Here is a 23,665-nt window from a genome sequence, read left to right on the forward strand (position 1 = left end):
CCCCACCCCCAGTGGGCCAAAGAAGCCTCCCCAGGGGGCGGGGCTCCCACGGGTCAGGAGGCAGCCCCATACCCAGGTGCTTCAGACCCAGACACCACACCTGGACCCACCGCACTGCAGCCTGGCCCTGCCTGGGCCTGAGGTCCCCCATACGCTGCAGGCAACCAAAGGACGGGAACCTGGCCTTCCCCGGGGGGTCGTGTGTCACAGCCCTCCATGTTTGCGTGCCTGCAGGCCTGGGTGCGAGGGTGCGTTGGTGTCTTGCCCAGGTGTGTGCCTGGACACACGTGCCTGGCGCCCTTGGTGAACCCCGCCAGGAATCCCATTAAGCAAACACTTAGGCTTGCCACTGAGCCTGTGAACATTCCAGACATTCTCCACGGAGAGACAGAGGAAGTGGCCACGCCCCCTCGGTGCACCCAGCCCCTCATGGCAGAGGCAGTGCCCCTGGGCCCCCCAGACCCTCCCTCTAGGCCAGACCTGGTCAAACCAGAAAGTCCTGGGTGCTGCGGGCCACTCCCTTGACCCTCCATACCAGCAACGCTGGCCGGTGACCCCCACCCTGGCAGACCCAGACTCTGAAGCCACAGGGGACGGCCCTGTGGCCCTGGCAGGAGGCAGATGGTGTGGACCTGTGGGGAGCTGGTCACAGAGCCACAAAACAGCCAGGTTCCCACAGGGCATAGTCCCCTAGGGGCAAGTCAGCCTGGTTCAAGGCCATCAGGCTCTGCCCATCCCCCTGGGAAGGCCCCAGGGTCCAGCCCAAATCAGACCCACCTGCCTGCCCTGGCAGCTGGGCCTTAGTTTCCCCAAAATGCATTGGGGAAGAGGGCAGCGCTGGGAGCTCAGAGACAGGCTCGGGATTCTACCCCTGGGGAGGCCAGAGGCGCCGGCTGCCTACCCCACAGCCACCCCACCTCGTTGGAGGGGCCAGTGATACTGTGTGTTGGGGCCACCGGACTGGCTCCCAGTCTCAGCCCCCACCACACCCGCCCTCCAGTCCCTCCCCTGGGCTCGGCTGCCAAGGGTCCTGTGTTGGCCGCCTGGCCACATCCCTGCCCTCGGGGTGAGGAAACGCCACACCCCGGGACCCCAGGGTTTCCTGCCCGCACAGACTGTTCCCAGCCAGGCCTCCCAGGCCCAGGAAAGAACCAAGAGCTGGCCTCTTTGCTGGGGCGTGGACACAGGTGGCATGCGTGGGTGGCAAGTCCACATGCATGTGCAGGAGCCCCTTGGGGTGCAGTCCTGGGGTGGGGCAGGAGTGGCAGCTACAGCCGGGCTCCCCCTGGACTTCAGGATCCACCTCCACCTCACCTCTCCTGCCATCCTGCAGCTCCCACCCACCCTCCCCCAACCCCCACCGCACCTCCTCCCCACCCCCATCACACACTCCTGCCCCCCCCCCCCCCCACCACACTCCCACCCCCTCCCCCAACACACCCAGCATGTCCCCCTCCCCCTACCCACCCCATCCCCTCTCCCCCAGCACCAGGGCCTTGAACTCAATGCTGCCCAGCTTGGAAAGTGCCTTCTCCCCCCAGGACCCTCATCAGAGCCTCCCAGACAGCCTCTGGGGGTCCCTGTGGAGCGCCTAGGGTCTGGGGCATGATGAGGCTAAACGACTGCCAACTGGGATGTGGGGCCAACTGGGATGTGGGGCAGGGGTTCTGCCCCCCAGGAGACCCCTGCCCAGGCCAGGCCAGTCAGGGCTCTGGCCCAGGGAAGGAGGAGAGACGCCAGCCAGGGCGGGAGGAACTGTCAGCACAGCCCCTCTGTCCACCCAGGTTTGAGACAGGCACTGGCCTCAGACCTGGGCCACACTGAGGTCTGCCCTTCTGCTGGCCGCTGCCCGGGACACCATGAGCCAGTCCGGGGCTGTGAGCTGCTGCCCGGGTGCCACCAAGTGAGCCCCCCCGCCCATCCCGAATACCCCACCCTCACCCTCTGAGCAGTCCCCGGGGAGGGGTGCAGTTCGGCCCTGCCCTCACAGCCCCTCCCCTGCAGTGGCAGCCTGGGCCGGTCCGACAGTGTGGCCAGGATGAGCCCCAAGGACCTGTTTGGTGAGTGAGGTTTGAGAACGTGCTGGATGTCATGGGAGAAATGGGCGCTGCGTCCAGGCCGGGGACAGCCGCCCCTGCCCCACAGCTGTGCCTGGCCTGGCCCAGGGAGGCCTCTGGACCCTAATCAACCTTCTGAAAGCTCCTGGCCGCTGGATCCCCTCCCCCACAGCTGTAAGGGGAGAGGCCTTTACTAATAATTCAGGGAGCATCAATATTGATTCCGCTGCACTCCTTGCTGCAACCTGATCCCAGGGGGATTCAGGCGGGATGAGCCGCCAGCTGTCTGCTCCAGGAGGGGGGCCTGGCCAGCCCCCACTTTCCCCCACTCTGCCTTTCCCCAGACACGACCCCACCCTCTCCCTAGCTAGATGCACCCTTCCCTTGTGACTTTGGACGAGGTGCCTAGTCTGGAAAGCGAGAAGCCCTGGGAGGGCAGGGATGGTGAAGCTGGCAGCTCTCAGAGTGGGAAGCATGGCTGCGACCCCCTCCTGTCCCCTCACCCTCTGGGACAGGAAGCCCCCGGCACAGGCTCCCCAGTCCCCACTCTGAGCGAGCCCGTCGCCTTCTCCGAGCTGCGTCCTTCCCCAAGGGGGCTTTCTGCAGGTCCTGATTTCACACCCACATCCTTCCTGGTGGCCAAGAGGTCCACGGAGCAGCCCCCCCTCCGCTTGACTCCACCTTCCCTTGTGGGTCCAGTCCCAACTGGACGGAGGGCTGTGGGTCCCGCCCGTGGGGGTGAGTGACTGGTGTCTCCCGGTTCAGAGCAGAGGAAGAAGTATTCCAACTCCAACGTCATCATGCACGAGACCTCGCAGTACCACGTCCAGGTAAGGCCCCGCCCCCAGGGAGCACCCCCAGGACATGGCTGTCCTCATGCTGCCATCTCCACAAAACATAATTAGATGGGACGGTGGTGCCCGCCTGTAGGCCCAGCTACTGGGGAGGCTGAGGCAAGGGGGTCATGAGCCCGGGAGGCAGAGGCTGTAGTGAGCCAAGAATCGCGCCACTGCACTCCAGCCTGGGCACCTGGGTGACAGAGCTAGACCCTGTCTCAAAACAAACGAAAGAAAGAGAGAGAGCTCCAGGGAGAGTGCTCAGCCCAGGTTCCGACACCCGCAGGGGCCGGGGGAGGCCAGAGCCAGAACTGCCCACACGGTGCCGGGCTCAGCCACGGGATGGGGGAAAGCGCCTCTCTGGTGCCAGTCCCGGGAACTGGCGGTCTGAGGGGTGAGGCAGCCCAGGGTGTGCTGGGAAAACACTGTGGCTGCTGCACAGCCGTGGATGGGAAGAGCCGGTGGAGGAAACGATCATCCTGGCCCCAAAACAAGGAACTGGATCGGGAGGGAGCAGGCAGAACAAAGACGCCCTTGATGGAGGCTGCAGGGAGACCCAGGCTGCTTCTCAGGGCCCAGACTGCGCTGCCTGCGCCCGCAGGACCAGCAGCCAGCCCTGAGGGCTTTTCTATTTTCCTAGGTCAGTTTCATTGACAGAGAGAACTCAGGAAACGTTTTTTTTTTGGTGTGTGTGTGTGTGTGTGTGTGTGTGTGTGTGTGTGTCTTCCTCTCTCTCTCTCATTTGTTTTGAGACAGAGTCTAGCTCTGTCACCCAGGTGCCCAGGCTGGAGTGCAGTGGCACGATCTTGGCTCTCTACAGCCTCCACCTCCCAGGCTCGTGACCCCCTTGCGTCAGCCTCCCCAGTAGCTGGGCCTACAAGCGGGCACCACCATGTCTGTCTAGTTATTTTATTTTTGTGGAGACTGGATCCCTATGTTGCCCAGGCTGGTCTCAAACTCCTGGGCTCAAGCAATCCTCCCACCTCCTAGCCAGGCCTGGTAGCGTGAGCTTGTAGTCCAGCTGCTTGGGAAGCTGAGGCAGGAGGATCACTTGAGCCCAGGAGTTCAAGCTAGGATCCCACCGCAGCCCTCCAGCAACCTGGGCAACAAAGTCTTAGGCCAGGCGCGGTGGCTCACACCTGTAATCCCAGCACTTTGGGAGGCTGGATCACCTGAGGTTAGGGGTTTGAGACCAGCCTGGCCAACACGGCAAAACCCCATCTCTACTGAAAATACAAAATTAGCCAGGCATCACGGTGCACACCTGTAATCCCAGCTACTCGGGAGGCTGAGGCGGGAGAATCGCTTGAACCTGGGAGGTGGAGGTTGCAGCGAGCCGAGATCATGCCACTGCACTCCAACATGGGTGACACAGCGAGACTCCGTCTCAAAAAAGAAAAGAAAAGAAAAGAAAGAAAAGGGGCCAGGCGCGGTGGCTCATACCTGTAATCCCAGCACTTTGGGAGGCCGAGGCGGGTGGATCACCTGATGACCAACATGGTGAAACCCCATCTCTACTAAAAACACAAAAATTAGCCAGACATGGTGGCGGGAGCCTGTAGTCCCAGCTACTTGGAAAGCTGAGCCAGGAGAATCACTGGAACTAGAACCTGGGAGGTGGAGGTTGCAGTGAGCCGAGATCGTGCAACTGCACTCCAGCCTGGGGCACAGGGCAAGACTCTGTCTCAAAAAAAGAAAAAAAAAAAAAAAAAAACAGAAAAAGAAAAGGCCCCTGCGCCTGGGTGCGAGCTGGGCTCCCGGTTGTGGTCCAGGCCTGGGTGCGAGCTGGGCTCCCGGTTGTGCTCTAAGCCTACCGGACTCTGCCCTCTTGAGGAGGATCCTGGAGCCTCTCAGCCTGGCTCCTGGACTTTGGCCCCAGCTGGCCTGGCCGGGCCCCCAGCCAGCAGGAGCCTTTCCCATCTGCCCAGAGGCCAACAGAGTGAGGACTGAGTGGTGCGTGGGTTTTCCTGCCCCTCCCTGACGAGGACACTGGGGCCCAGAGAGAGGGAGGGAGTCTGGTGGGAAATCTCTCCAGCCAGGTGGGGGCCCCCTCAGCTGGGTCCGTGGTTTGCTTTTTTCTAAATTATCCCACAGTGAAAGCCATGTGTATGGAGGGGTGTGGTTCTGTTACCACCACAGTCAGACCCATCAGCCCCGTCACTGCAAACCTGTGAATCCCCAACATTGGTGGCCACCCTCAACCTCTAGCAACACTGCCTGCCTTTCATCACCACAGTTTTTTTTTTTTTTTTTTGAGACGGAGTCTTGCTCTGTCGCCCAGGCTGGAGTACAGTGGCCGGATCTCAGCTCACTGCAAGCTCCGCCTCCCGGGTTCCCGCCATTCTCCTGCCTCAGCCTCCGGAGTAGCTGGGACTACAGGCGCCCGCCACCGCGCCCGGCTAGTTTTTTGTAGTTTTTAGTAGAGACGGGGTTTCACCGTGTTAACCAGGATGGTCTCGATCTCCTGACCTCGTGATCCGCCCGTCTCGGCCTCCCAAAGTGCTGGGATTACAGGCTTGAGCCACCGCGCCCGGCCATCACCACAGTTTTTGTTTGTTTGTGTGTTTGTTTGAGACAGAGTCTCACTCTTTCACCCAGGCTGGAGGGCAGCGGTGCGATCTCGGCTCACCGAAACCTCCGAATTGTTCAAGCAATTCTCCTGCTTCACCCTCCTGAGTAGCTGGGATGACAGGCACAAGCCACTGTGCCTGGCTAATTCGCGTATTTTAGTGGAGACGGGGTTTCACCATGTTGGTCAGGCTGGTCTTGAACTCCTGACCTCATGATCCACCCGCCTCCGCCTCCCAAAGTGCTGGGATTACAGACGTGAGCACAGCACCCGGCCTCATCACCAGTTTTGTCTTTTTCAGAATATCCTATAAATGAAGTCATATAGTTTATAGCCATCTGTGTTCTGGTTCCTAAACTTACTTTAAGAAAACCGTGGGGCCAGGCACAGCAGCTTCTGCCTGTAATCTCAGCACTTTGGGAGGCAGAGGTGGGACGAGCAATCACTTGAGGCTTGGAATTCAAGACCATCCTGGGCAGCAAGACCCAGTGTCTACAAAAAAAAAGTAAACATTAGCCTGGTGGGCACGTCTGTCTTCCCAACTCCTCAGGAGGCTGAGGCAGGAGGATTGGTTAAGCCTGGGAGGTCGAGGCTGCAGTGAGCTGTGATCGCACCACTGCACTCCAGCCTGGGCAACAGAGCAAGACCCCGTCTCAAATAAATAAATAAAAAGAAAAGGAAAACCGTGTAGAGGAAGGCTCCGACTGGGCTACGCGGCATCTTCCCCAGGGCCCCTAGTGGCCATTTCTTCCCAGGGCCCCTAGTGGACAGGACATGTCCTTATGGGTGGCTGGGGGTTCTCTATAGAGAGATTTGGGTGTGTGGACTGGCCAGCTCTTCTCCCAGTCTGTGGCTTGTCAATGCATATGCATCACTGTCTTTTTTTTTTTAAGATGGAGTCTCTGTCCCCCAGGCTGCAGTGCAATGGCGCGATCTGGGCTCACTGCAACCTCTGCCTCCGGGGTTCAAACCATTCTACTGCCTCAGCTTCCCGAGTAGCTGGGACTACAGGCAAGCATCACCACGCCTGGCTACATTTTTTTTTTTTTGGTGGAGTCTCGCCCTGTCACCTAGGCTGGAGTGCAGTGGCGCAATCTCGATTCACTGCAACCTCCACCTCAAGGATTCAAGTGATTCTCCTGCCTCAGCCTCCCTAGTACCTGGGATTACAGGCGCATGCCACCATGCCCAGCTAATTTTTTGTATCTTTAGTAGAGACGGGATTTCACCATGTTGGCCAGGCTGGTCTCAAACTCCTGACCTCAAGTGATCCACCCATCTCAGCCTCCTAAAGTAGTGGGATTACAGGTGTGAGCCACCGCGCCCGGCCTAATTTTTGTATTTTTGGTAGAGATGGGGTTTCACCATGTTGGCCATGCTGGTTCCCAACACCTGACCTCAGGAGATCCACCTGCCTCCCAAAGTGCTGGGATGATGGACTGAGTCACTGCGTCCTGAGTCACTGCGTCCGGCCTCCATCACTGTGGTTTGATAAGTGGAAATCAATTTTGATGATGTCCGTTTGTATGTTTTTCTTTCATGGTTTAGGGTTTTGGGTATCCTATGACTAGAAGAAGTCATCCCTTGACCAAATTTCTGCAGATTTCTTCCGTGTTTTCTTTTATTTTTTGTAAATTAGGAATCAATTGTGGAAGTTCCTGTGTTTTCTTTTTTTTTTTTTTTTTTTTTTTGTGTCGCCCAGGCTGGACAGGCTGGAGTGCAGTGGTGCAATCTTGGTTCACTGCAACCTCCAACTTCTGGGTTCAAGCAATTCTCCTGCCTCAGCCTCCTGAGTATCTGGGATTACAGGCACCCACCACCACGCCCGGCTCATTTTTTGTATTTTTAGTAGAGACTGGGTTTCACCATGTTAACCAGGTTGTTCTGGATCTCCTGATCTCAGGTGATCCACCCGCTTTGGCCTCCCAAAGTGCTGGGATTACAGGCATGAGCCGCCCCGCCCGGCCAGTTCCTGTGTTTTCTTTTCGATGCTTCACAGTGTAGGCTTTTGCGTTTAGGGCCAGGATCCATTTTATTTTATCTTATTATTTTTTTTTGCGACAGAGTCTCAACGTACTAGACCATACTGATTGTTTTGAATGTTGAACCAGCCTAGTTGTCATTTATTCCAAATGTGTGATCTTTTTTCCTGTGTTGAGGTACTGATGTGGTAATAGTGTGGTTAGGAATGTTTTGTGTTGATGTCCGTTAGAGGTACTGGTCTGTAATTTTCTTATAATGTCGATGGCAGGCTGCGTGGTAGGGTTATGTTGGTTTTATAAAATGGGCAGGTAAGTATTCCCTCCTCTTCTGTTTTCAGAGTTTGTGGGCCAGGCACGGTGGCTCACGCCTGTCATCCCAGCACTTTGGGAGGCTGAGGCGGGCAGATCACAAGGTCAGGAGATGGAGACCATCCTGGCCAACACGGTGAAACCCCGTCTCTACTATAAAAATACAAAAAATTAGCCGGGCGTGGTGGCGGCCGCCTGTAGTCCCAGCTACTCGGGAGGCTGAGGCAGGAGAATGGTGTGAACCCGGGAGGTAGAGCTTGTAGAGAGCGGAGATCGCGCCATTGCACTCCAGCCTGGGCAACAGAGTGAGACTCCGTCTCAAAAAAAAAAAAGAGTTTGTGAAAGCTTGTTATTGTTTCTTCCTTAGATATTTGTTAGGATTTGCCAGTGCCGCCCTCAGAGTGCAGAATTTTCTTTGTGGGAAGATTTTGGTTATTAATTCCTTCTCCTGCCTGAAACGTCTGTAGTGATGCCCCGTCTTTCGTTCTGGTTTTTGAGAATTTGTGTTTTCTCTAGTATTTTTCTTGATCAGGCTTGCTAGGGCCAATTTTATTAACCTTCTCGTAACTAACTTTGGGCTCTGTTGATTTGTCTCTATTGATGTTGATGTCTGTATACAAGTGCGCTGACCTCCTCTTAATTTTCTACCTTCCACTTACTGTGGGTTTTATTTCATTCACTTTTTCTTTTTTTTTTTTTTTTTTTTTTGAGATAGAGTCTCACTTTGTCGCCCAGGCTGGAGTGCAGTAGCACCATCTCGGCTCACTGCAAGCTCCGCCTCCTGGGTTCACGCCATTCTCCTGCCTCAGCCTCCGAGTAGCTGGGACTACAGGCACGCACCACCACGCCTGGCTAATTTTTTGTATTTTTAGTAGAGATGGGGTTTCACCGTGTTAGCCAGGATGGTCTCAATCTTTTTTTTTTTTTTTTTTTGAGACACAGTCTCACTCTGTCACCCAGGTTGGAGTGCAGTGGTGCGATCTCGGCTCACTGCAAGCTCTGCCTCCTGGGTTCACGCCATTTCCTGCCTCAGCCTCCCGAGTAGCTGGGACTTAAGGCACCTGTCACCACGCCCGGCTAATTTTTTTTTTTTAATTTATTTTTAGTAGAGACGGGGTTTCACCGTGTTAGTCAGGATGGTCTCTATCTCCTGACCTCGTGATCCGCCCACTTCGGCCCCCCAAAGAGCTGGGATTCCAGGCGTAAGCCACTGTGCCTGGCATTGATTCACTTTTTCTACTTGCTTAAGGTGAAACCTTAGATTATTTATCTTTTTTTGTGTGTGTGTGTGTTTTTTCTGAGATGGAGTCTCGCTCTGTCACCCAGGCTGAAGTGCACTGGCGCAATCTCAGCTCACTGCAACATCTGCCTCCCGGGTTCAAGCGATTCTCCTGCCTCAGCCTCCCAAGTAGCTGAGGTTGCAGGCGTGCACCACACCTGGCTAATTTTTGTATTTTCAGTACAGACAGAGTTTTGCCACGTTGGCCAGGCTGGTCTCAAACTCCTGAACTCAAGTGATCCGCCCTCCTTGGCTTCCCAAAGTGCTGGGATTACAGGCATGAGCCACCGCGCCCGGCCAGATTATCGATCTTAAGTCATTTTTCTTTTCTAATATATTCGTGGAAAGCTCCACATTCCCCTTGCAGCACTGGTTTAGTTGTATTCCACAAATTGTGATATGCATGTTCAGTTCGGAATGTATCGGGGGAAACCTCAGGATCCCTGACTTCCCGCAACAAGAATGCCTTCTAGTTTTCTGGTGACTTTATCTTGGATGCATGGGTTATTTAGAAATATGTTGCTTTCTTTCTTTCTTTCTTTTTTTTGAGACGGAGTCTCGCTCTGTCGCCCAGGCTGGAGTGCAGTGGCCGGATCTCAGCTCACTGCAAGCGCCGCCTCCCGGGTTTACGCCATTCTCCTGCCTCAGCCTCCCGAGTAGCTGGGACTACAGGCGCCGCCACCTCGCCCAGCTAGATTTTTGTATTTTTTAGTAGAGACGGGGTTTCACCGTGTTAGTCAGGATGGTCTTGATCTTCTGACCTTGTGATCCGCCCGTCTCGGCCTCGCAAAGTGCTGGGATTACAGGCTTGAGCCACCGCGCCCGGCCGTGTTGCTTTATTTCTAAACATTTAAGGATTTTCTGTTTTTTTATTACGGGTTTCTACCTTAATTCTGTTATGGTCAGAAAACATATTCTGTACTGTTGCAGTCACTTGAGATTTACTGAGACTTGCTCTGTGGCCCAGCAGCCTGGTTTTGCTTGTTTGGTTATATTGTGTGTTTTAGGTTTTACTCTGCTTCTCACAGAGACATGAGCGGCCTCATAGTCCCTTGCATGTTTCTGCCCACTTATCCTTTTTTTTTTTTTTTTTTTGAGACAGAGTCTCGCTTTGTCACCCAGGCTGGAATGCAATGGCATGATCTCGGCTCACTGCAACCTCTACCTCCCAGGTTCAAGCGATTCTCTTACCTCAGACTCCTGAGTAGCTGGGGTTACAGGTGCCCACCACCATGCCCGGCTAATTTTTGTATTTTTAGTAGAGATGGAGTTTTACCATGTTGGTCAGGCCGGGAGTGTGGTGGTGCAATCTTGGCTCACTGTAACCTCTGCCTCCCAGGTTCAAGTGATTCCCCTGCCTCAGCCTCCCGAGTAGCTGGGATTACAGGCACCCACCACAATGCCCGGCTAATTTTTGTATTTTTAATAGAGACAGGGTTTCACCATGTTAGCTAGGCTGATCTCGAACTCCTGACCTCAGGTGATCCACCCGCCTCAGCCTCCCACAGTGCTGGGATGACAGACGTGAACCACCGCACCCAGCCACACAAACTTTTATGTTTTGCGTTTTATGGTTGTCTTTGACTGTCCTATAGTTCACGTCAATGTTTATCCAGCTGTGCCAGCATTGTGCACCAAATGGCCGACCCTTCGTAGGAGGGTTTTACTCAGCAGACAGGGCAGCTTGGCTGGAGTGGAGGAGGGGGCCTGAGCCAGGCCTGGAAAGAGAAGAGATGGAGGGCACAGGGCAAGGGCCAGGCTGGCTGCAGATCCTCAGGGATGGGTGCATCCCGTACGCACTTGTTGAGGGTCCGCTGTGCACCAGGCTCTGCCCTGGACCTGGGAACACAGCTTAGCAAGTGGCAACTGGAACCCTGCTTGGAAGCAGCGAGCATGCCGGACACATAGCACGCCACGTGCAGCGTGACGTTGGGTCTGATTCAGGGAAACAGGCAGGTCGGGGATGGGGTGATGGCTGGCATGGTAGCCAGGTGGCCACAGAGGGGACGTCTGAGAAGGAGGGGAGCTGGGGAGGCTGGCGCAGCCAGTGCAGTGGGCGGGTGCTGAGCCTGTGCCAGGAGGTGGGCAGGTGAGGATGGTGGCGCGGGGCCGGGCAGCAGTTGGAATTCTTTTGAGGGTATTGTCAGGACACAAGCATGGTGCCCACAGATGCCTGCCAAGGCGGAATAGAGACTTCGCCCACCAAAGGCAGGGCCGGGCCCCCGTCCTACCGCCCTACCCAGGGTTGGCTGTGGCCCCTCAGCTCCCCAGGCTGTGGCCCCTGGGGGCTGGGCTTTCAGCACAAGGAGGGCTCTGCCTAACAGTGACCGCCCGCCCACCCCCAGCACCTGGCCACATTCATCATGGACAAGAGCGAAGCCATCACGTCTGTGGAGGACGCCATCCGGAAGCTGGTGCAGCTGAGCTCCAAGGAGAAGATCTGGACCCAGGAGATGCTCCTGCAGGTGAACGACCAGTCACTGCGGCTGCTGGACATCGAGTCTCAGGTGGGGCCCAGCGCCGGGGGGCGACAGGGAGCACGGTGGGTAGAGGCGGCAGCAGCCACTGGCTGCAGCCCACGTGTGCGGCCAGGCCTCTCTGCAGGGCCGGCCATGCCCCATCATTCTGCTCCCTGGAGGAGGATGGGACGAGGGTGGGCAGAGAGGGCCGCATGGAACTGAGTCCAGGGAAGTTTGGAGGCCTGGGTCAGCCTTGCTGCACAGCTGCGGGGCGTGTCAGGGCCTCCTTCTCATCTTTGGGAGCCCATTTCCCAGCAGCGCCAGAGGGGCTTGTGCTCCAGGCGTGTCCACAGTTCCGGCCACTCCCTGCCGGTGCCTCGCGGGCGCTCACAGCTCAGGCCGCTCCCTGCCGGTGTGAGTCGTGTCCGCGCGACGTGTCCCCGCAGGAGGAGCTGGAAAACTTCCCGCTGCCCACCGTGCAGCGCAGCCAGACGGTGCTGAACCAGCTGCGCTACCCATCCGTGCTGCTGCTTGTGTGCCAGGACTCGGAGCAGAGCAAGCCCGACATCCACTTCTTCCACTGCGACGAGGTGGAGGTGAGGCGGCACCGGGCAGGGCAGGGCGGGGCTCCGCAGCGTTGTGCCCTGCCCTCCCGGCCGCCTGATGCCCGCTTTCCCAGGCAGAGCTGGTGCACGAGGACATCGAGAGCGCGTTGGCCGACTGCCGGCTGGGCAAGAAGATGCGGCCGCAGACCCTGAAGTAGGGCAGAGGGAGAGCAGGGTCGCAGGGGGCGGAGAGAGGAGGAGCTGGGCAGGGAGGGTCAGGTGTGTTCCTGTCGGGGCTGAGCAGGGCCCCCTCGCCCTCCAGGGGACACCAGGAGAAGATTCGGCAGCGGCAGTCCATCCTGCCCCCTCCCCAGGGCCCGGCGCCCATCCCCTTCCAGCACCACAGCGGGGACTCCCCGCAGGCCAAGAATCGCGTGGGCCCGCAGGTGCCACTCAGTGAGCCAGGTAGGCTGAGGGGATGGCGGGGGCTCCACAGGGCTTGCTGTGAGGGGCTCGGTGAGCAGCCGCCATGTCCCCCATCAGGTTTCCGCCGTCGGGAGTCGCAGGAGGAGGAGCCGCGGGCTGTGCTGGCTCAGAAGATAGAGAAGGAGACGGTGGGTGCCTGGGCATGGCAGGTGGCCCCTCCCTTCCAGGCCCCCAGCAGTGGGCACTGGTCCTTGCCACCCCTCCGGCCAGTCCCCAGCCTGTGGCTGCCCCTCCGCAGGTTTGGGGCCGTCCCTGCAGCAGGGCGGGGCAGTGGGGAGTGTCTGAGCCTGACCGCTGACCCCCTCTGACCCCAGCAAATCCTCAACTGCGCCCTGGACGACATTGAGTGGTTTGTGGCTCGGCTACAGAAGGCGGCCGAGGCTTTCAAGCAGCTGAACCAGCGGAAGAAGGGAAAGAAGAAGGGCAAGAAGGGGCCAGCAGGTGCAGGGGCCAGGGACGGGGCCACTCATGGAGCTGGGGAAGGTCTGGCCCACACAGATGGGCTGCATGGGACACAAGGCGCAGGGGCTGGGGAGACCAGGGCCAGCCCGGCTCACATGGTGCCTCCCATGCCAGAGGGCGTCCTCACGCTGCGGGCACGGCCCCCCTCTGAGGGTGAGTTCGTCGACTGCTTCCAGAAAATCAAGCTGGCGATTAACTTGCTGGTGAGTCCTGCGGCCCCAGCCCTGGCCCAGCGTCTGTGCTGAGGGGCGGGTGGAGGCCCTGCCCCGGCCCCTGCTCACTGGTTCCTGCCCCCAGGCAAAGCTGCAGAAGCACATCCAGAACCCCAGCGCCGCGGAGCTCGTGCACTTCCTCTTCGGGCCTCTGGACCTGGTGCCTGGGGCCGGGCAGCAGGGGCGTGCGGGGTGGGAGCCCAGAGGCCTCTGGAGCATCTGTCTCCCCGGGGTCGGGGTCGGGGCAGCAGGTGCCCGTTTTGGGCAGCCTGGTTCACGCTGTGTGGCCACACTCCCTGGGGTCCAAAGTCCCTTCCTGAGGGCCAGCCTGTGGAGCTGCGGGGGTGCTGGACGGGGTCTGCGGGCCGGTCTGTTCAGTCCCTTCTGAACCTCGCTGTGCTCCAGATCGTCAACACCTGCGGTGGCCCAGACATCGCACGCTCTGTCTCCTGCCCGCTGCTCTCCCGGGACGCCGTGGACTTCCTGCACGGCCACCTGGTCCCTAAGGAGATGTCGCTGTGGGAGTCGCTAGGAGAGAGCTGGATGCGGCCCCGGTATGGCAGGGCAGAGTGGTGCCGGAGCTGCATGGGGGCCAGCACTGCACAGGGGCCAGCATGGGGGTCCTGGGTGGGCCAGTTCTGGAGGGGCAAGGCTGACTTCAGGACCTCCCACCCCAGCTCCGAGTGGCCGCAGGAGCCGCAGGTGCCCCTGTACGTGCCCAAGTTCCACAGTGGCTGGGAGCCCCCCGTGGATGTGCTGCAGGAGGCCCCCTGGGAGGTGGAGGGGCTGGCATCTGCCCCCATCGAGGTGAGAGCACCAGCAGCCCCCAACCCCCCCCCAGCCCCAACACCCCCCCCCCCCCGCGCTCCCCCCCCCGGCCCCAACACCACCCCTCCCCAGAGCTCCCCTCCCCGGCCCCGACACTCACCCCTCACCAGATCTCCCCTCCCCGGCCCGGACACCCACCCCTCACCAGAGCTCCCCTCCCCAGCCCACCTCCACCCACCGCCCCTTCAGCTGCAGCTCAGCTGCCCCCAGCCCCACCAGGAGAGGGAGCCCGTGCCGGCATCACCAGGCTTCAGGCTCCGTCACCCTCAGTGGTGCGTCAGTCACAGCACATTAGCCGAGCCCCTGTCTTATGCCCCCTTGTCCTGGGACCCAGCCTGCCCCTGCCCTCCTTACCCAGCCCTGCCCCATGTCTAGCTCAGGCTGCCCACCTTCACCACAGGTGAGTCCAGTGAGCCGACAGTCCATACGAAACTCCCAGAAGCACAGCCCCGCTTCAGAGCCCACCCCCCCGGGGGATGCCCTACCACCAGTCGGCTCCCCACATACTCACAGGTAAGCCCCCCTCAAAGTGAGGGAGCATGAAAGTGAAACCATTCCGAACCTACAGGCTTTCAAAACATATGGGTACGCTGCCACCAGGTGGCAGCAAGTGCCTTGGTCAAGTGGTTTAAAATACCACTTTTCCAGATTTGAAGCGGTTTTAACTGTATGATATATAATTAAAGGAAACATTTCAAAAGTCATGCACACATTCTCTACCCTAACGTGTCAGCTCTGTCTGCGCGTCCACATGTATGTTTTCGAACCGAGGTTAGAAACTTACTAAACCACTGAACGTGAGTGGTTTCACCAAACACCGTTACCCTGTTGGGGCTGCTTCAGGCCCAACCTCTGGTAGAGCCGCAAGAGGAGACTGGGGTCCCGGGCTGGTGAAGCCTCTCCCCTGCCTCCACCCCCAGCCCCCACCGTCTCCACAGAGGACAAAGAACAAGCCCACGGCACTACGGGGAGTCCTGTCTTTCCTCACCTCCCTTCTTCCCTTCTGTTCCCATTCCTGGTCCAGGATCTGTATGGGAAGCCCCTGACCCTGCCACGCCCCAGGATTCAATTTTGGGGGGAAGTGGGGCCAGAAATCCATCTTCTAAGCAAGCATGGCCTCCCCTTGCCCATAATGTCAGCCTGGCTCCCATGGTCCCTGGCCTAGGACCACACTTAGAAACATTTTACCCTTTGACTTCAGTTCCTGGTCTGTCCACCCTGGCTCTGTCCTGACAGTCCATGGCCCCTTCATTTCCCTGAGCGCCTGGACATGGGAGCTGCCCTGATGACCAGGGCCACACTGACCAGGACGGACGGACGGCCTGGCCAGGTGACAGCCACAGGCCTGCTACATGCCAAAGCCAGGACCCCTCAGCCAGAGCCAGCCCCCACACGCGTTTGAGGTGCAGGTCCCACCCCACAGAGAGGAGCTGGAGACCCATCCTCCACTGGACCATTTGGGCTGCGTTCAGTCCTCAGAGGGGCTGTGGCTCTGAAGACATGCTGGCCCTCATTGGCCAGCTGGGGGGAGCTGTGACCCTGGCATTTCCCAGGAACGCCCCTGGCTCTGGTTCCCCTGGGGTGCTGGACTAGAGACCCCTGAGGTGGCCTGGGATGGGCCAGCCTTGCTGTGCCACAGGCCCCTGCGCCACTCCCACCTCCTGCCTGCCCCGCCTCCACGCCGGGCCCCAAAGCTCTGGGGCTGTCACAGTTTCCATTCCCGGCTGACGCTGCCTGCAGCCTCTCTCCACGGTGACCTCCAGAGCAGAAAAGAGGCAGCCAGCCGTGCACCTGGGAAGCTGCTGCCCCCCAGCCGCTGCCCAGGTCTCAGAGAAGACCCCAAGCAGCCTGGGCCTCAGCCCCTCCTGTTCCTCACAGGGGCTACCAGCCAACACCAGCCATGGCCAAGTACGTCAAGATCCTGTATGACTTCACAGCCCGAAACGCCAACGAACTATCAGTGCTCAAGGATGAGGTCCTAGAGGTGAGGGGGCTGGACGAAGGGGTGCAAGAGGGGGAAACGGGTCAGGGCTTCAAGGGAGGGGCTATCAGGGCAGGTGGGGAGCGGTCTAGGACCAGGCTGGGTGATGCCAGGACGGGGCACAGCTGCCTGCCCCTTTCTTCAGGGTCCCCGCCCCTGGGCTCTGATCAGGATCCGCAGCCTGTTGGAGGGGCCTCTCCATCTTGGGGATCTCCAAAGGCACGCAGGGACCCCTGTGCCAGGCTGGGGGGAGCGTCTGCACCACGTGGACCCAGCAGGGGCCTGTCATTCACACCCACCCAGGAGCCCCGACGTCTGCACTGGCTGCATCTGCCAGCCGGAATCCAGGCCACCCACTGTGGGACAGAAAGTGGAGCAGGCTGGGGGGAGTGGGCCACATCCACAGCCTGGTTAGGCGGTTCATGCCTGTAACTGCAGCACTGGGAGGCCAAGGCAGGAGGATCCCTTTAGCCCACGAATTTGAGACAAGCCTGGGCAACACCTTGAAACCCCATCTCTACAAAAAATATAAAAATTAGCTGGATGCGGTGGTGTGCGCCTGTGGTGCCAGCTACTCAGGAGGCTGAGGTGGGAGGATCGCCTGAACCCAGGAGGTCGAGGCTGCAGTGAGGAGTGATTGCACCACTGCACTCCAGCCTGGGCGGCAGAGTGAGACCCTGTCTCAGAGAAAAAAAAAGGGTCTCCCAGACTCCCTGAGGCAGGGTAGGGGAGGAGTAGCCCAGCGAGGGATGGAGGGGTAGAAACAGGGCTGCGGAGAGGATGGAGTGAAGCGGGGCTCCGGGAGACCCTAGGGCGGGCCCTGACCTCTGTAAAGCGGAACCAGCAGGTGGTCCCAGCCCCGCAGAGCCTGGGTGTGGGGAGGGGCTGACGGCGCGCCCCACAGGTGCTGGAGGACGGCCGGCAGTGGTGGAAGCTGCGCAGCCGCAGCGGCCAGGCGGGGTACGTGCCCTGCAATATCCTGGGCGAGGCGCGGCCCGAAGACGCCGGCGCCCCCTTCGAGCAGGTGAGCCCGCGGGGGTCCCTGGGGTCGCAGCCCCCGAGCCTCCTGGAGCAGCCCCGCCTGCGCCCAGCCCCGCCCCAAGGCCAGCCCCGCAGCTGAAGAAGCCGGGGCAGGTGCAGGGCTCCCTGGGCAGAAGGGAAGGGCTGGTCTGCAGGCCAGGGGAGGGGTGGGGTCCCGGGCAGGTGCTGGGAGGCGGGGGCGGGGCGTGGGGAGCCTGATCGCCTCCCGCCCCCGCAGGTCGGTCAGAAGTACTGGGGCCCCGCCAGCCCGACCCACAAGTTGCCCCCAAGCTTCCCGGGGAACAAAGACGGTGAGAGCTGCTGTTTCGAGGCGGAGGTCCCGCGTCCGGGCCACCTGGGGGAGGAAGGGTGGGCCGGTCCCTGTGCCGGGGGCGGGGGCAGGGGCAAGGCAGCGGCGGGCCTGAGTCGCGCCCCCCCTCAGAGCTCATCCAGCACATGGACGAGGTCAACGACGAGCTCATCCGGAAAATCAGCAACATCAAGACGCAGCCACAGCGGCACTTCCGCGTGGAGCGCAGCCAGCCCGTGAGCCAGCCGCTCACCTACGAGTCGGGTCCCGAAGAGGTCCGCGCCTGGCTGGAAGCCAAAGCCTTCAGCGCGCGGTGAGCGGGGGATGAGCGAGGGATCCGGGTGGGGGTGGGAGGCGCGGCCCAAGGTGCGCAGCGGTCGGGGCGGGGTCCAGGCAGCCTCGCCACGGTGCGGCCCTGACGCCCACCCGCCCGCCCCCAGGATCGTGGAGAACCTGGGAATCCTGACTGGGCCGCAGCTCTTCTCCCTCAACAAGGAGGAGCTGAAGAAGGTGTGCGGGGAGGAGGGCGTCCGCGTGTACAGCCAGCTCACCGTGCAGAAGGCCTTCCTGGAGGTGAGCCCGCCTGCGCTCCTGCGCCCCGCCCCTCCTGCCCCCCCCCCCCCCCCCCCCCCCCCCCCCCCCTCCTGCCCCCCCCCCCCCCCCCCCTGCCCCCCCCGCCCCTCCTGCCCCCCCCCGGCCCTCCTGCCCCTGCGCCCTTCCCGCCCCCGCCGGTTCCTGGGGTCGGTTCCTGGGGTCGCAGAGCAAGGGGGAGGCCGGCACCCGGACCTGTGGGACCTCCGGCTGAGGCTGCCCCCATTTCTCCCTAGAAGCAGCAAAGTGGGTCGGAGCTGGAAGAACTCATGAACAAGTTTCATTCCATGAATCAGAGAAGGGGGGAGGACAGCTAGGCCCGGCTGCCGCGGGCGGGGGCCTGCGGAGGGGAAGCCCACCCCCAATGCATGGAGTATTATTTTTATATGTGTATGTATTTTGTACCAAGGACGCGGAGGGGGTGCGGTGCTGGCTAGGGGTCCCTGCCTCTGTCTGGAGGCACAAGGCCCATCTTTAGGATCACCAGTACCCAAGGCCCCAGCCCACACCAAGACCAGTCTCAGCCAAACCTGCCCCCTGGTGGTGCCAGCCCCTTGTCCGCCTTCCCCTGAGGCCACAGAACTCCCTGGGGCTGGGGCCTCTTTCTCTGGCCTCCCCTGTGCACCTGGGGGGTCCTGGCCCCCATGATGCTCCCCTATCCTCACCCACTTCTACATCCATCCACACCCCAGGGTGGGCTGGAGCTCTAGGCTGGCTGGGCTGAGCCCCGCACACACGCAGGGTTCTGCTACCTGAGTGGGGCCTGGGAGGGGCTGCAGCAGGAGGCTGTGGCGCAGTGGGGGAAAGTGGGGGAATGACACACGCTTCACCTGCGAGGGCGAGGATGCAGCGGACACCGCGCAGGCTTCAGACACCCCCCAGCGCCCACCCTCACAGGCCCAGGTGTGGGGCTTTCTCTGACCAAGTTTCAGGCCAATGATCTCCGCATGCTGTTGGGGGTGCTGGTGTGTCTTGGTGCCTGGACTTGAGTCTCACCCAAGAGATAAGAGGTGGCCCAGGCACCAGGGCGAAACAATTAAACCAGTTAAGTCTCCCAGGAGCTGTGTGTGTCTCAGTTCCCTGGGAGTGGGAGTGGGTCCTGGAGTCCCTGAAAACTGTACCTTTTCTAAGCACTGCCGGGCAAAGGGCCGGCCATCAGCCAGGCTGCTTGGCCCCTGAGCCCAGAGGGGACCCTGCCCACTTCTCTTCCTGTGGCCCTCCCAGGCCCGGTGACCAAAAGGCCCAAAGCCTGTCACCCAAGCCCAGCTTTCACTGGGCACAACCCTAGTGGGCGTGGTGGGGACAGAGCCAGCTCGGCCAAATGTTCGGCAGGCCCCGGGAGGGGCATGAGTCAGAGGGCAAGACCGAAACTGGATTTGGAGATCTTAGCGCAGGCTGACAGAGGCTCCTGAGAAGGGGGAGCAGCCCACACTCAGCGCCCTGCCTGGGAGAGGCACCTGACCGCCCATCTGGCGTCCACCTGAGCCGCACCCTTGGAGGGGCCTTTGGTGCCCTCTGCTGGCCGCTCCATGTGCTGCTGTGGGTGGCCGCCAGGGGTACCCTTGCCCTGGATTGGTGGCAGGAGGCAACCCATAACCCATGTGTCCCCATAGCAGCCGTGCACCCAACCCTGGTGCGGAGCATCCGGGGACGAAGTCCTGGGGTCTTGGCCTGGGCAGGGGCGACTGTGGGGCTGGGCTGGGGGTTGTGTCCCTTGCCTGGTCCACCACCCAGCCAGGCCTGGATACCAGGCCACAGAAGCCCTGACTCACAGCTCAGGCCACACTGGGCCAAGTCTTAACCACAGTGTCCGGTTGGGACAGCGGGGAGTGTCTGGTGCCCTCTGAGCCACGACCCGGGCTTGATGGCCACCACCGCTCCTCCAGGCCCCCAGAAGAGGCCCCCAGACCCTGTCAGATGGACCCTGCGGAAAGAGGGACAGGCCCAAGAGGAAAAGGGGAGGGATGGGGGCGCTGGCCCTCCTCCCTGCAACCCTCAGCTCCTGCTGTCTGCCGAGCCCCCACCTCGGGACTGGGATAGGCACCGGGGCTACATCTGCTCCTAAAGGGGCTTCTGTGGGCCCCGCGATGCCAGGCCTTGGAAGTGAGGGAGGCTGCCCACTCCCCGACCACCCCCAGCAACAGGGCCCTGCCTTCACCAGGATGGTCTGGGCTTCATATGCAGCCTCCAGGCTGGGCTGCTCTGCTCCTGAGGATCCCAGATGTACACCTGCTTCCGCAGTCCCCTCCCTGCCCACATCCCCCTGTCCACATCCCCCCGCCCCATTTAGCGCCCCCCCCCCCGACCTGCTATGCCCCACTCTGCCTGCTGGACAGCTGAGGAGGCCCCAGGAAGCCAGACCCCCAGACTCCAGCCCCCAGATCCCAGCCCTAGGCCCCAAGCAGGCTCCCACCCCAGGAGCCCTGAGTCCGAGGCACTCTGGCCCCAGCTGTCTGCTCAGACCTCTGGGCTTCCGGAAATTACCCCGTTTCTTCCAAGGGGCTTCCTGCCACCTCCTGAGACCCCCCTCAGGAGCAGATGGGACCACCGACCCCACTGGCCTGGTGATGGGTACAGGGTCACCTGGCATCGGGTGGGCTGGCTCTCTGTGTTCCCTCTGGCCACCCGCCCCAGGGGTGAGGATTACCCCCCTTCCTGCCCTGAGGGCATCACTGTTGGGGGTCTGTGGTGTTTTGAGTGCTGCCCATGGCCTCCGGAGGCCCCAGCGGCAGCCCTGTGAGGCAGGCATGGATAAGAATGACATAGACCAGGTCACCTGCTTGAGGCCCGAGTTTGGGGCAGGGGCCGGGGTTAACATGCAATCTCTCTTAGTTCCAACGTGTCTTTAACCACTGACCCCCTACCCGGCCTCCCTACCCACCTCCCCATCAGGCAGGTCCACAGAAAGAAGGAGGGTCTGCTGGTGCTGGCCCCGGTGGGACCCAGGTTGCCAAGGGTCTGGCTATGAGTGTGGGAGAGTCCACAGTGGGCAAGGAGGGAGGGCGGGGCTTTGAACCTCAGACCTCGGGGTGGGTGGCCTGAGCTACCAATGGGGCCGCCAGTAGCCACAAGTAAATATCTCCACCAACAAGGCCCATCTGTCTCCAGACAAGCATGTCTTTGTGGCACTCGCTCCCCTTCTGTCCACCCCCACAGCTGGCCCTGTCCGCCCATTGCCCAGTCAGGCCCCGCAGGACCCAAGAGAGGCTTCCCATGCCATTTAGGAAGGGCTGTCTCTTCTTTTAAAAAAAGTAACAAAACGGTTGATTTCCCAAGAGGCTGACACAGCAGCACGTGCGGTAAGATGTTCCTCACACACCTGTGGGGATGCCGCGGCCCCAGCCCGGGGCACCCGTTACCTGGGAAGGTGGTGAGAGTGGTGCTGGGAAAATGTGTGGGGAAACACAACAGGGACCCCCACTAACCCCACAACGCTGAACCGGCCCCAGAAGTACTAGACGTCATGAGAGGCAAAACGAACGAGTTCACAGAAGATGCCAGGATATCCATGTGACAAAAGGGAAGAAGAATTTTCTGTCCAAAACTTCAAAAGCAGTGGATGCTGGGTGTGGCGGCTCACGCCTGTAATCCCAGCACTTTGGAAGGCCGAGGCAGATGGATCACCTGAGGTCAGGAGTTTGAGATTAGCCTGGCCAACATGGTAAAACCCCGTCTCTACTAAAAATACAAAAATTAGCCAGGCATGGTGGTGCCTGCCTGTAATCCAAGCTACTTGGGAGGCTGAGGCAGCAGAATCACTTGAACAACCCAGGGGGCAGAAGTTGCAGTGAACCAAAATCATGACCCATTCACTCCAGCCGAGGCAAAAGAGCAAAACTCCATTTCAAAAATAAAATAATAACGATTTTTAAAAAGGAGTCGATGAGTTTGATTTTGGCAAAATTAAAGACTTGCAGCCAGGTGCGGTAGCTCACACCTGTAATCCCAGCACTTTGGGAGGCTGAGTCTAAAGGATAGCTTGAGCCCAGGGGTTCGAGACCAGCCTGGGCAAATGGCTCGACCCTGTCTCTACAAAAAAAATTATTAGGCCGGGAGCGGTGGCTCACGCCTGTAATCCCAGCACTTTGGAAGGCCGAGGCAGGTGGATCACCTGAGGTCAGGAGTTTGAGACCAGCCTGGCTAACACGGTGAAACCTCATGGCTACTAAAAGTATAAAAAATTAGCCGGGCATGATGGCAGGCACCTGTAGTCCCAGTTACTCAGGAGGCTGAGGCACAAGAATTGCTTGAACCCGGGAGGCAGAGGTTGCAGTAAGCCAAGATCGTGCCACTGCACTCCAGCCTGGGCAACAGAGAGAGACTCTGTCTCAAAAAAAAAAAAGAAGAAGAAGAAAAGAATTATTAAATTAGCCAGGTGTGCTGGTGAGTGCCTGTGGTCTCAGTGCCTGTGCTACTTGGGAGGCTGAGTGGGGAGGATCCCTTGAGCCTGGGAAGCGGAGGTTGCAGTGAGCCGAGACTGCGCCACTGCATTCCAGTCTTGGTGACAGAGTGAGACGACTCCTCAAAAAAAAATTTAAAAAAAAAACACAAAAAATTAGCTGGCACAGTAGCAGGTGCCTGTAGTCTCAGCTACTTGGGAGGCTGAGGCAGGAGGATCACTTGAGCCCAGGAGATCGAGGTTGCCATGATCACACCATTGCACTACAGCCTAGGCAACCGAGCGAGACCCTGTCTCAAAACAAACAAAATGTGTAACTATTTATAGAACTATGCTCTTTAAGTGTGAAAGCGCTAGCTCCCCAGACAGCCACGAAGCCACGGGCCACTGACACAGCCAAGTGGGCGCGATTGCCGGAGCCGGAACCCGCCTGAAGGTCTTCACAGGGTCTGAGTGGGCGCCACTGCCGGAGCCGGAACCCGCCTGAGGGTCTTCACAGGGCCTGAGTGGGCGCCATTGCGGGAGCCAGAATCCTGCCTGAGGGTCTTCACAAGGTCTGAGTGGGCGCCATTGCTGGAGCCGGAACCAGGCCTGAGGGTCTTCACAGCACCTGAGTGGGCGCCATTGCCGGAGCCAGAACCCACCTGAGGGTCTTCACAGGGTCTGAGGGGAAAGGAGGGCTAAGGGTGGGCGTGTGGAAGGTTTTGGGGTCTGGCTTCAGGTGAGTCTTTAGCAGGCATGGTTAGGACTGGGCATGTTTGGGACGGAATTGGTTCAGGATTGACGGATTTATGATGGGTTTGGAGTGAGTCTGGAGACCGTGAGCCCAGCTGAGCTCTCCACTCACAGGTCCTAGGCAACCACTCTCAGAAGTTCCCAAAATAAGCCACTCACAACCTCATCTTCCTGGGTAAGTTTCCTCGTATGTTCCACAGCTCAATGGTCTACTATTGTTTTATGTTTTGTTTTGTTGTATTGTGTTTCTTTTTGAGACGGAGTCTCAGGCTGGAGTGCAGTGGCGCGATCTCAGCTCACTGCAAGTTCCGCCTCCCGGGTTCACGCCGTTCTCCTGCCTCAGCCTCCTGAGTAGCTGGGACTACAGGCGCCCGCCACCTCGCCCGGCTAATAATAATAATAATAATAATTATTATTATTATTATTTGTATTTGTATTTGTATTTTTAGTGTAGAGAGGGTTTCAACGTGTTATCGAGGGTGGTCTCGATCTCCTGACCTTGTGATCCGCTCGCCTCGGCCTCCCAAAGTACTGGGATTACAGGCGTGAGCCACCGTGCCCGGCCTGTTTTGTTTTGTTTTTCAGACAGCCTCTCGTTCTGCTGC

General features: G+C 59.6%; 1 protein-coding gene across 1 annotated transcript; it reads left to right on the plus strand.

Moving 5' to 3' along the window:
* Positions 1–1,789: 1,789 nt before the first annotated feature.
* Positions 1,790–18,986, plus strand: EPS8L2 (EPS8 like 2). The gene is made up of 20 exons (XM_023183441.1): positions 1,790–1,903; positions 2,005–2,060; positions 2,823–2,887; positions 11,378–11,539; positions 11,938–12,087; positions 12,171–12,250; positions 12,359–12,501; positions 12,580–12,650; positions 12,837–12,963; positions 13,099–13,187; positions 13,282–13,356; positions 13,602–13,750; positions 13,874–14,003; positions 14,425–14,537; positions 15,903–16,008; positions 16,910–17,029; positions 17,264–17,336; positions 17,468–17,648; positions 17,776–17,908; positions 18,163–18,986. Exons 1-20 carry the CDS (start codon positions 1,860–1,862, stop codon positions 18,241–18,243), a joined length of 2,148 nt encoding a protein of 715 aa, XP_023039209.1. The 5' UTR covers positions 1,790–1,859; the 3' UTR covers positions 18,244–18,986.
* Positions 18,987–23,665: the final 4,679 nt, after the last annotated feature.

Source organism: Piliocolobus tephrosceles, chromosome 13 (assembly GCF_002776525.5).
Source record: "Piliocolobus tephrosceles isolate RC106 chromosome 13, ASM277652v3, whole genome shotgun sequence".
NCBI lineage: Eukaryota > Metazoa > Chordata > Mammalia > Primates > Cercopithecidae > Piliocolobus > Piliocolobus tephrosceles.

Coding starts and splice junctions, on each gene's coding strand:
- EPS8L2 (XM_023183441.1), top strand. CDS start 1,860: ATGAGCCAGTCCGGGGCTGTGAGCTGCTGCCCGGGTGCCACCAA. Junction 12,502..12,579: donor GGTGCCACTCAGTGAGCCAG/GTAGGCTGAGGG, acceptor GTCCCCCATCAG/GTTTCCGCCGTCGGGAGTCG. Junction 12,651..12,836: donor AGAAGATAGAGAAGGAGACG/GTGGGTGCCTGG, acceptor CTCTGACCCCAG/CAAATCCTCAACTGCGCCCT.